Below are 13,885 nucleotides of genomic sequence, written 5' to 3'. Positions count from 1 at the left end.
GGGGGGTCTATTGTATTTATATTTAGTCCTAATATCAGCCACCAAGTTAGTCTTTCGTGGTCTGACATTGTTAAAGCTCAAATTAATCTATTACTGTTTAATAATCTCAAAAATAGTAGATAACACGGATATATTGATATTAATTCTAATCTGACCATGTAATTAGTTAAATATTTTACCGGTATATAAATTTAAATTTCGAGATCAATTAAGTAAAGAAATTGAATAATATATTTGGAAAAAAATTATAAATAAAGTAATTTGTATTGTAAAAGTAATAGGATTCATTTCATTTTAAGAACTATTCGTTACTTATAACAACACTTATCTCATAATTTATTAATTAAAGCGTTAATCAGACATTGAATATAATTGTTATACTCATGAATTTATTTGTAATGATTATCGTTTAATATGTGAATTTAGTATTTCATCATATAAAATAAGATTATAATTCCCGATAAAATTATAGTTTTTACATTCGATAGAGACAAAGTTATTGCTGAATTCTCGATAACTTCCATCAAACAGTCTTTAACGAAGAGAGCCTAAATGAAATAATAATAATATATTAGTTTTTGTTAATATAATTTGTTATTATTTTGGAATTTTGAAAATTACTTTAATTTTACTTGTTTTAAATTATACGTAAATCATTTACAATTGAGTAAAGAAACTATTTGTTACCTCATAGAGTGAAAAACCAGCATAGCGAAACATATGCAAATGTGCTATACACGATCTGTTTTGAAATGGAATATCTCCAAGCTTAAAAAAGCATAATTAATATAATAAGATATATTTTACATAAGGAAAATGTTAAATGAACATAAAATTTGATAAAATTTAAATTTAAAACATTTTTTAAAATATGTAAAAGTTGCTTATATATTATATATTAAAATTTGAAAAAAATAATGAATTTAAAATCTTAATCGATATGTTTAGTATAATAATTAGTAAATGGTAAAAAAGTTAATCTAAAGTTATTTTGCTAAAATCGTATTTTTATCATGTTTTAAATATGAAATTTCTACGTGTCTAGGCAGTCTTAAACCAACTGAAACGAAGTCTATGGGTTCTTGACTTAGGATTATAATCTGCGAGGAGGCGAAAAAATTCCAAAATCAAGATTTTTGCGCCCAATTTTGTAACAGACCTAACTGCAGTTCTTATAGTAAACACTCTAGATGTAGTGTAAATCTTATAGGAGTATATTTTTTGTTTAATTGTTTGTTTTACGTTATGCAATTGGGTGATGCATATCCTAAGACTGATCCCGATATTATCAACAATAAGTAAATAAAATACTGTACTGTATTCAATAAAAGAATATTATATGATGATTGATTGATTAATTTTGGAGGATAATTTAAAACTAAGGTCTAAAATTGTTATTGTACCAATTCGACAGGAGTTAAGAGAAAAACATACTTGAGTCTTTCTCATTCGAAAATTTTAATTTAAATGTAATTGGAGAATCTTTAATTGAAGAACGAAATGTGGAACTGCTACATAACTTAGCATTCTACAAAAAAGTTTTACGAAGGGGAAAAAGAGACAGATACTGATAATTATCCTACCAAAACAAATTCGTCAATGGAAAGAAAAAAACCTTATATACGGTATAACGATTTCTTATTCGAGTAATATATACTGCATAGTTCTGTGCAAGTTAATGTAAAAAAGTGATACGTTGTATATTAAGTCTATGTTTTTCATTAATAAATTTCGAGAAAATAAATATTGCATTTTTACTTTTTTCCATTAAATTGCTCAACAGTTTACATATAACGATTACTTGTACGTAGCAACCTTCGATAAGTTACGATACATACATTCATTGACAAAACGTAACGCTCACAGACAGATTTCTCCGATAATTGTAACACTTGGTAGTGTTAGACACGTATGCAAATAATTAGTTGCGGTGTATTGCACAAAAGATATTGCCACCAGAGATTCATGAAATCGCTACCCAGTATTTTATATAACGACTCACAGAAATTCACTTGAAATAATGTTTAAACCGGTACTAATTGGTACCGAACGAACAAGAGAAACATTCTGTAGGTTTGCAAATTAAAGTATTTTAATCAGAGTTCATATTTAGTTTGCAAGAACAAGAACAGACTTTAAGTTATAGTGTTATTCCGGATGCCAACATGATTCTTCCAATTTTGTTAGATCCTAAATGCATATAAATAAAATATCTGAGTAATTTTTGAACTCGGGTAAACGTCGGATTCGAAGGACATTTCGGTTTATTCATCAAGAAAACCGCTTTTAAGTGGTTATAAAAGTGAATAATTATATTTTAGTTTCATATTAAATTCTAATTGCTCTGAAACTAACTTTAGTAGAATTAATAGTATCAGTGGGAACGAAACATTATTATCAACTATGACACCAATTCTATAATTAGTTAATAATTTAAGAGAGTTTACTTATTTCTCATCGTTTGTACAAGTCTTTAATCAAGAATATACGATTACTTTAGCCAGTCTCTTAACTATAAAATAAGGGAATTAGAGTAACTGAATCATCTTCAAACATCTTGTAAAAAATTGTACGTATGAAAACAAATTCAATAATAATAAATCAGATAATATAGAAAGTTAAAATTTAATTGAACGTATAATTCTATTTGTAATTCAATTGACTTCATTTCTGCTATAAGAAACATTCTAATTCGCCTTGTGTAATTGTAATTTTAATCTTCCTTAGGTCACCTATTGTACCTAACCCAAGGTTAAGGTTTAAAAATTATACTTTAGAAGTTATCTAGTATCAAAAACGTTCGATTCAGCATGACACACAGTCCTCAAAAAAACACCACACAAAAGTGACAGTGCTGCCAGCAGTACTTAATGATCAAGTACCTAAACACAGTAGTACTTAATGATCAAGTACCTATAATATGTGATATAAAAGAAGTTAGGAAAATTTGCTCTCAGTCAGAAGTACATATGAAATTCAACTTGCAAATTGTAGTTTATATTACTGGCGCATTTATGCATAATGAATACTTGTATTTTAACATACATGTAGCAATTCATATGTTTGGCATTTTTACGTACAGCACATATATATGAGTGTATATTTAGTGAAAATTCAAACGCATGTATATCCGACTCACATTAATCATATTTATTACAGCTTAGAAGCCTTAGATAAACGAAAAAATGACCTAATCAGTCATTTCATCGTTTCTTCCCAACTAAGCTGCAAACATCTTCATTACTTATTGCCAGAGAAGAAAGTCAGACGGACAATCGAATCAAGTCTGCAGTCCTGAAAGTTTTCGAGACTTCCAGGACTGCAGACTTTCCAGGACCTTATTTTCATAGATTACTATACTGAATTCAGCTGAAAAATTGACAATCTGAAATAAAATTTTTAAAATGGGAGAGATTCTGGATACATTGGTTCACCTCTCATCTTTCGGTGGAATGACAGCCTTCAAGAAAATTAAGACAATGGGTTTTTTAGACCATAGTGCTGTTATTTTCAAAAAACAAAAGGCATCACCATATAATAATATTTTATTAAATACAATATTTTACAGGATACTTTTTCATGATAACTTCTATATATAAAACGTTAGCGCAAAAAATTCAATACAACCAATTGTAGAAGGATTCAAATTTGATTTTTTTCTATTTACTAAATTATATTTATATTATATTTGAAAATATATCAAAGATAATTCAGAAGCGTAAAATTTTGCTTTTAATCATTAAATATGTCTGATATAAGAATAATGAAAGGCTGAATAATTATGTTGCATGAAAAAATTCTTTTAATACAAACATTTTCTAGTAACATTAAATTATTAATTAGGTATTAGCTGTAACGATTGTTACATTATAACTATTAAATCTATAATATAATCGAGACGGGTTGATAATAATAATAATAATAAGTGCAGAGCCCAAACGGTTAGGAGTTGGAAGCTGAAATTTGGTACACAGTTAGGGTACGTCACGAAAACGCACACTAAGAAGGGATTTTTCGAAATTCCTCCCGGGGGGGAGAAAGACAGGATTAAGGCTTAACACTTCCATCAACAATGGAAGTGTTAAGTAACAATGGCGGTGTTAGGTAACAATGGAAGTGCTAAGTAACAATGGAAGTGTTAAGTAACAATGGAAGTTTTAAGTAACAATAAAAGTTTTAAGTAACAATGGAAGTGTCAACAATGGAAATCTTACGTAACAATGGAATTGTTAAGAGAAAGCGACGTGCGATACGCAGATGCAGTTTTTTCGTTTTTGCGGGAAATCGAACATATTTTTAGACCCATCTAAAAATTCTCTAAGGGGACAGAATTCTTGCATTCTGTGAAAACGGGTAAGGTTGACTGTAACGTAATAATCTTTATCTTAGTTATCGTTACTTTTGCCCGAGCAACGCCGGGCCCACCTGCTAGTATACTTATAATTTTAATAAATTAGCTTATTAACTCGCAATACAATATAACTTACCTTCTGATTAAGATGTTCACATGAAATGTTAAGTAAGTGAAAATAACGTGACTCGTAAGGAAAATTAGGGCATTCACGAATCGTTAATGAATGAAACTATAGGCATTGAATAAAAAATTGAATATTGAAATTAATTCGCTTTGATTAAATTCTTATAACTATAATTAATGGCAATACATACACACCTCTTCAGATAATATCAGAGCTACTTTCTTTTTAACACAATGTAAATAAATTTTTTTATCTTCATTCGACAATTCTTGAAGTTCAAAAGTTGAAAAGTATATAAATTTATACAAATTATATTAGCTATAAGATATACGCACAATTTTTTATAAAATTTTATCATAAAATAATTGGTTTTAATAATTGCTATGTCATATAATATTTTCTTATGAATTTACAGTCGACTCCCCTATAACACGGTAGATACGTTCCGGTTTTTATGAAATCCATTTTCTACGAGTCTTAAATACATGAGCCAATCACAGTCCAGCATGTATGCAGTTTACGGACTACGGCTTTTGAAAAGTTATCTTCCATAAAATTAATCGATTCTAGACTAATTCGACTCAACATTTCCAAAATACGTATAATTTTTTGGGAATAATCCATATAAACTATGCTATNAGGTTTTCTTCCATAAAATTAATCGATTCTAGACTAATTCGACTCAACATTTCCAAAATACGTATAATTTTTTGGGAATAATCCATATAAACTATGCTATAAACAAAAAATTGTAGGGTTAGTTACCGAGTTTGCACCGTTCGAAGACGCCATTGCTCAAGCTTGTTTTCGTCGCGGAGCGGTGCATCGAATGACGCTCGCGTGCTTCATGATAAATTATTTTTCTGCGAAAACTTTGCTGAACTTTGGAGACATCATTAATATAAATACAGTATAATTTTTATGGACGTTAAATAATAAATGGTTTTCAGTAGATCCGCTGCTCGTTTAAACTCAACGGTTTGTGCAATATCCGCTATTGGTCTAGATTCGACCACTCCTGTCGCGATACGAGTCAGTGATGACGTTTTACTGAATTATACGAGTCTCTTTTAGCGTGTTTATAGGAATACGGTCGTAATTTTTTCGCCGTCATATAGGAATCCGAACTATATGAACTCGTTTTATAGGGGGGGTCTACTGTACTTCACGTATTTAACCCAACAATTTTCCAAAAATACGATATATTATGTACTGTACTATATCGAAATATTGTTCAGCTAGAGACTATTCAAATATTTAGAGTAATAATCTAAATTGTATTATAAGTTTTTGTGAATTCTGTAAAAGATTTATATAAACAAACAATGTTATTTGTCATTTTTCTGCTATTCTGATAATATTGAACTTCTTTTCATATCCTTCGTATCGATTTTTTCTGTATTGCATAGAACATCTTACACAAGAAATATATTTTTTTAGAAAACTCACATCATGACTGATTCAAAAATATATAATAAATATTATTATGAATATGTTAAAACCAATTTTTTAACATTGAAAGTACAGTGGAGCCTCGCTTAACGAGCATCTCGCATAACGAGTGACGAGGAGAGGGGAAGTCCTGGATTGTGTTCAAGTTCCATCAGTCTGTGTTTAGCACTCGTTCTGCTAGCATCTTAGTGCCGCTTGTGCTTATACATTTTTTCAAACTTGTATTCACACATATAACGTATAGACATCAACAAACATAGCCCGTTATATAATAAGCACGCCAAACGATATTCCAAATTCTTGGGTTATGTAAAAGCTATAATTAAATATAAAAATTAATTAATTTGACTAGAGGTAGGCAGCTGTGCTTTCATCTCGTGTTAAATTTAATGACCAATTCCAAATTAAATTTTAGAAATGTCTATATTAAAAGTTAATTATTTTAAATCTTCTGAAACCGTGTTGTTTTATTTCTTTGATTCACTAACACAGAGTGTGTTTCTATTTCAACACCTAATTTATAATATTTAATTATAGCTTTTACATAGCCCAAACATTTGGCTTATCGTTTGGCGTGTTTATCATACATATATCATCTGTAATTTTTTTTGTTTTGTTTTCTGCAAATCGAATTCGCATTCGAGGTTGGTTCATTGAAAGATAATGATTCACACTTCTTAATGATGTATATTGTATAATTTTCTTTGAATAAACGTTATACACGAAATATTTCTGTATTTTTTCGGTTTGAAACGCATTATCTTATTTTACATTAATTTATATGAGAAAAATTGTTTCGCTTAACGAGTGTTTAGCATTATGAGTAAGATTCTGGAACGAATTATGCTCGTTAAGCGAGTTTCCACTGTATAAGTATTATACATATATTAATGTTTAAAATCGTATTATAAACCATACTAATACAGTCCACATAGTTTCGGCATAAGCATAATATTATATATGTTAAGCCAAATTAGAGAATGTTGCTCATTTCGTATATTGAACAAAAGTTTTCGTAATACTTGAAATCGACAATTGATATTATGTTTTCAGGAATCTGTCAATATTCCTGCCAAATTGACAAAATTGACAATCGCGAGAAATGAAATTAGCTCAGCATTCATATATATAAATGATGTTTGTTTATTTGTTCGTTCGTTATGCACTCCTATGCCGTTCAACCAATTAATATGAAACTTAAAATTATGTTACATATACATCTAACTTAGATAATGTCATGCATAATGCTGATTTGATTTTTATATATATCAATAAATTTCTGTCTATATTCGGCATGTCGGCTTTATCTGTAGCATTATCTATCGGCAAAAGTTTTTTTAAGATATTAAATTATATATAATTTTTAAAAATAAATATTATATCTACTTAATTAATTACTGCGACAATAATGTATCGCAAAATAGATACGCTACATTATTACTGCATGAGTATCACATAACACTCACCTGTGTTCAGTCAAAAGTTTACACTGAAAACTATATAGCTTAAATATTTGGTTTTCCAGATCTATCAACTCAAAATATTTTATTTCTGAATGGGACATTCTTAATTCTAATTATTTTTCTATAAACTCGCTATTTATTAGACATACTTCCCAGATAGTTTATAGTCATTTTGATAATGTTTTTAAAATGAGTTTTACTACATACGTTTTTACGATTAATAACACCGGTTATAACAAGCTAGTTAGTAGGCTAAATATAGCGACTTAAGTATTTTGGAGAGCTTTCATTTTGTTTCTCTTTCGTCTATCGATGCTCTGGAATTTCTAATACAGTCAAACCTCGGTTTTCGAACGACTCATTTTTCGAACAAATCGATTCACGAACAGAATTTGGAACTCATATTTGCCGTACGATAACTCGGTTTCTGAACAAGCTACTAGGCACGATTAGAGAGCGACACAGACAATTAACTCCCTATATTTCTTACGTTAAAGAAAGTCAACGGTCTGACCAATCAGCGACAGGACTACTAGTTTAGTTGTTAGTGGCGCCGAGATCGCCTCGCGTCATTAGACGTCACGACACGAATCATTGATGACGTTACTATTTAAATTACATTTCAATGGGCATGCGAGAAACATACTACTTCAGTTTTTCGGTACAGGCCGCAGTTGACTTTAAATCAAATTAATAAAAATCGCGTTAATTAACATTCACATAATATAAATGGCATCCAAGAGTTTGTGTTTAAAGGTGCTTATGTCAAATTAAATAACAAAAATTTATATATAATATTATTACATTGCATTTGTAGGGACTTTAATACGTAAAATACAGTTTAAAAAGTAAAAAAACAAAGCTTTATTTTGGGGATAAGAAACAGATTAATTCGTTTTATATTGGTTTTTATGGAAAAATTTGTTTCGGTTTCAGAACAACTTTTAGGAACGAATTATGTTCGAAAACAAAGGTTCGACTGTATTTAAGATTTTGCTGCGTTTACTTTATATATGTGTGAGCTGTAATGATCAATTAGCATTTAATGTAATCTGTACATAATAGACATCATGAGCAAGTAAAAAATATCGTTAATTCTTTAAGTAATAAGACAATACTAAAATAAATGTTTTCCTAAGCGTTTTACAAGTCATAATTCAATAAGCGAAACAAAAGTTGATATATTATTGAAAAAAATAATAATTTCGCGAAATAGACAATTCAAAATTAGTCTATTACATAAAACAAGTAAAACGGCAAAACCGTATTTGGGACAAGACTATGTATCGGAGATTCACTACTAAGCGGAATCACTTTGACGCTCAAGGCGGGTCTCGTTCTTATTCTCCAATCTTCTTTGGTATCGCTGCTTTTGGGAGCGATCGTTCAAACTTCGCCAGCCACGACCACGAGATCGTCCACGATGCATTTTCGATGAAATTCACCTACCCAATTTCGAAATTTCTCTCCGTTGCGTGTCGGCCCGGGTTCAATTTTTGTCGATGCGTAACGAAAATTTCCCGTTTTTGAAAAAAATAATCGTGGCTATTGTATCGTCCGAAATTATTTTTTTATTTTGCACAAACAATATACAGTTTAACCCGATTATAACGTCATCGGATCTAACAACAACCCAAATATAACGTCAAACTTTTATCGGTCCCACGATTTTACTATACAGGTATACCTCGACTTACGTCGTTCCCGATTATACGTCGCTTGTTAAAAAAGTATATGGAAAAATAAAAATCAAGTTTAAGTCATTTTATTCGACTTTTCGTCTGTCCGCCACAAATATTGAAATAATATCACTAGAAAAGCGTTTAAAGCACATAAAATCATATTAAAATATATACATTTACAAGTATGTACTGTATTTACAGTACATACATTCGTAAATTTACATTATTTTTTTTGTACTATATTAAAAACTAAAATTTATTTGTTTGTAAGCTTAAAATAGATTTTTATTAACCATATATTATTAAAAATGCATTAATAAATAAAATACAGAACCGGGAATGGTAATTTATGGTTTAGCCTAGTGACAAGTAGATACGGATACAAGTAAATTCGACTTACGTCGCCTCTCCTGGAACCAATTACCGACGTAAGGCGAGGTATACCTGTACTAGATAATGATAAAAACCAACTTCTAACGACATAAAACCGTTTTAACGTCATATTTGAAGCACTCCCAAATTTACAAAATTAGATTACAAATTTTATTTAACATAGAAGAAACTACGTGTTCAATCCTAAGGTTCAGTTCAGTCAGAGTTCACTTCTTAGAATGACTGTGGGTGGTACTCTCCCCCACCTGATTTCGGTGGGGTGAGGTGGCTGTTTTGCCTGTTTCTAGAAGAGGGTCGCCATTTTGTATTTTGATTTGACTCGGTTCTCGGTCTCCTGATTACCTACAAGTTTGGATTCTTTTATGCGCAAATGATCTGGACATCTAATACTCTGTGCAAAATATCAACTCTCCATATGTAATCCTTCATGCCTCTATGCTGGTAACATAAAACGGCAGTACGATTTTATAAACGAGACATAGTCTTGTCAATTAGTCACATTCTTGGATTTACGTAAGATGTATAGACTATAAAGTAATGGTACTGCACCACTAATCTTTGAAAATCACTCTTTTTACTTTTCCGGCTCTGTTATACAGTATATAATAGAGGAAAAGTATAGCTATCGGTCAAAGACTTTACATTTTTGGACTCAGGAAACCATGAGAAATGGAAAAACAAATTCGGACAGTTTTTCTGTATGTATGGATTTTAATGTTAGTGTGTATGAGAGGCACGAGTTTTTTCACTTTCTTTCAAACTTAATAACTCTTTTTGCAAAAAATTTCTGAAATTTTGCAAGAAGGTGTGTGTATTAGGGGCATTGATGCTATTAAATTTGGTGGTTAAAAGTCAAGGGGATACGGCGATAACGGGGACGTGTGTCAAATCTTAAGTAGGGTTGGACTTAATGACCATTTTATTCGTTATTAGCATTTACAATTTTTTTATAAAATTCATCCCTACTCTGAAAATTAAACTATTTGCCATTTTATAATAATTAAAAGTATAAAAACTTTTAAAATAAAATATCATAACAGATGGCGCAATGCGCAGTTTTAACTATTGTATTGTCGGGTAAAGTTAACCAACGCGTTACTGGATTTTTTAACTTCATTTAAACAATATTATTTTAGATATAAGTGTATAACAGAATGGTGAAAAGGAACGTTGTAATGTTATGAATGTCCAAACGTATGACCGAATGGATAAAAATCATTAAACATTGGTAATTGGTTCAACGAGCTTGCCATGTGGAGTTTTCTTTCACTAATATCCGAATGTTAGATTGTTTTCTATAAAAATATTTTTCAAGGAAGCACACTTCTTCGAAGATCGGCCACGTGTTTCTTAGTCTATCAATCCCAATTCACTTAATATGATCTATAATTACAATTTGCTGTAGTTCTAAACAACTTTACACGGAACTGCAGTCATTAGCTATCTGATTATTAAGAACAGAATACAAGCGCATCAGGACGAAAAATGATCCTTTATTTCCGTTAACTTAGAGTTAAAATTAAAATTATGTAATGAAGGAAATGGAGCGTTATAAATTAAATACAGTAATACTCCGATTTACGCGAACCCGGAGTTACGCGATTTTCAAATTTCGTCGATTCTTCTTTTGTTTGAGCGCCACGCAACCCTTGATTACTCACTCCCCCCACACTATTGTTCAGCTTACATGTTCGGATATGTCGCGCGGAATCCACACATAGCTACAATTTATTTTGTGTTTGTTATATCTACGGAGATTCGAGAGACTCTACTATGTCATCCAAACGAAGTAGAACTATTTCTTCTGCATCAAACAAGAAAAGAGAAACTTTATCTTTGGAATGTAAAGTTAACATTGGGTATGTTCGTAAAGTCGAACGAGTTAAGCGAGAATGAAGTCTTCGTTATTCCTATTTCGTTAGACTTTTCGAACGATTCGTTACTAACGCGTTTAACTCGTTTGACTTGAACGTACTCGTTGAACGTACCCATTATTAAAAACTTCGATACAAAAATGAAAATTTGTGAATTGGCAAAGAAGTTTGATCTACCGGAATTGTCGGTCAGAACAATTATAAAAGGCAAAGAAAAAATTTCGAAGCTGTGAATAATGCTCAATCTTTAAATTCAAGCATCATTCGTAAACGTCACAGTATTATCGCTGAGATGGAAACAATGTTAAAATTATGGCGTAATAATCAAGTAAATGTGAAAAATTGTAAAATAATATAGGCCTAATTTATTATACATATGTATTATTTAAGATTTTATTAAACATTTTTTTCTAAATTATTGTTTTCTTTAGTCTCCGGCCCCAATTAAAAATTATTTGTATGTATTTATATGCGAAATTATACCCCGACTTACGCGAATTCGACTTACGCGGTTACCGCTCGGTCCCACCTATCGCGTAAGTTCGGGGTATTACTGTATTCAAAATAGTTCATATTTGAAGATAATTTCATCCCTATGGAAAATGCTTTTAAAAAGTTCAAAGTAAAGAACAGAAATTAATCTGTTACTTATTTAAATTTTATTATATCTAATAATTTTAGTTGTGAAGAATCTTCAAAAGCTGTGGATAAAAACCATAAAATGCTGTTAGGATGCCTTCATACATTCTGTATTTGCCGAATGAACAGCAAACGCTTCACGAATACTGAGTAGTTCGGATGATTTACTATTGAAAATATTTGATATTTGTCACTTTCCACTCTTTATCGGTAAATTGTGCCAAAAGGGACAAAATTTTCCTTCACGCATTTGTTCTTTTTGCTCATTATTTTGAAATTGAGATGGTCTGATGAAACGTTAATCGAGGTGAAAAATTTACTATAGCTGGATGAAAGAGAAAAATAAACGTTAATGTCATTGCTTCGAGCGTGTTATAAGAAAGTAAAGCGAAGTGTTAAAAGGAGAGAGGGATAGACAAAATATATATGCCAAATTGGCTTGCTTATTTTTCATTAACTCATAACTACAAAAGGAGTGGCGCAAATTGTTGTTAGAATTTATCTATTTTCTAGATTTCGGATAAACATTCGTCATTTTCATAACAAACCTATGCTCGACACGTGTAGCTCGACATGTGAGAAACACTTCGGTCAGTACTTTGACGAAAGACCAATTATTCGGCATTCTGCGAACAATCGCTTTTCTCCGATTGTGTGGAAGTGCTCTTAGTTGGATTCAGGTTCGGGTAACAAACAAACAGGCTAGCCACGCAAAGTTTTCTGAATTTACTTTACGTGTGTAAACCTCAAAATATTGACCAATTTTCCATAGAAAACTTATTCCGAGAAGCATCCCTCCCGCAGATCTGTCTCGTTTGTGTTTCTTATTGCATAATTAACGTATGAAGTACGCTAATGCAGCTTTAAAATACGCCTGAAATTCTTACTAAATTTTTTATAAACTTATTAATAAAACATATCTTACATAACAGAAAACAATTCCAAAATAAAAGATTACTACATATTTAAATATCTAAACACAATATCACCAGATAATTCTGGTAAATAACGAGTAAATTTTGTTTTTCAGAAACTATATAAGTCTATATATAATATTTATTCAAAATTATATTTATGAATCGTCTGCTAATTTCAGTACTAACTTATGTCATTATTTCCTCAACTTCTGTAATATGTAATCTAAATATTTGCAACATATACGAAAGGAAAAATTTGTTATTTAAAATATCTTCACTGTTAAATAAATTAATAACAAGTTCAACTGCATTTTAAATAAATCAAAAAATATCTTACGGCATATATTCTCTGATATTTTTTTGAATTCTTCAACTGAACCAGCTATTGTAGAGATAAACATCCTTAATAGGAAAACAAATAAGACTGTCTTCGTAGTATATTTCCTATAGATAAATATAAAAAATAATTAGAAATGTAATATATATATATATAGTATATAATATGAAAAAACTTCGTCATGTTAATAAAGATACTTTTTTTCTTTACAGATTTACAAAAATTAATTACAAGTCGAAGATAATAATCTTAATCTGCGACTGAAAATAAAAGAAATATATTGATAGAATACTAGTAGAACGCTCTGGCAAAAAGTAACGATAGCGAAGATTAAGATTATTAAATTATAGCCAATCTTACCCGTTTTGACCGGGTGCAAGAATTAGATCACTTCCTCTTCCGAGACTAATTAGAAAATTTTTAGATAAATCTAAAAATATGTTCGATTTCTCGCAAAATTGCAATATATCGCATCTAAAATAGTACAGTAAAATTCGAATTTAGGGTAATTCTTAACCCCTCCCTCTCCTCTGCGAAGGGGATTTCTAGAAATTCCTACTTAGTATGAATTCTCATGACGTTTCCTAACTGTGCATCAAATTTTAACTTTGAAATCCAACCCGTTGGGCTCTACACTTATTATTGTTATT

At 30.4% G+C, this 13,885-nt stretch overlaps 1 protein-coding gene across 1 annotated transcript; it reads right to left on the bottom strand.

The window, feature by feature from the left end:
- Positions 1–372: 372 nt before the first annotated feature.
- LOC111631953 lies at positions 373–13,336 on the bottom strand. The gene is made up of 5 exons (XM_023376302.1): positions 13,236–13,336; positions 4,673–4,746; positions 4,488–4,583; positions 688–768; positions 373–548 (listed from the first exon to the last, which is right to left on the bottom strand). The coding sequence occupies exons 1-5, from the start codon at positions 13,297–13,299 to the stop codon at positions 423–425; spliced, it is 441 nt and encodes a 146-aa protein (XP_023232070.1). The 5' UTR covers positions 13,300–13,336; the 3' UTR covers positions 373–422.
- Between the last annotated feature and the right edge of the window lie 549 nt (positions 13,337–13,885).

Source organism: Centruroides sculpturatus, unplaced genomic scaffold, assembly GCF_000671375.1.
Source record: "Centruroides sculpturatus isolate CEXI.00-Female unplaced genomic scaffold, Cexi_2.0 scaffold783, whole genome shotgun sequence".
Taxonomy (NCBI): domain Eukaryota; kingdom Metazoa; phylum Arthropoda; class Arachnida; order Scorpiones; family Buthidae; genus Centruroides; species Centruroides sculpturatus.
Note: the sequence above shows the minus strand (reverse complement) of the source record. Positions and strands in the feature narration are given on the sequence as shown.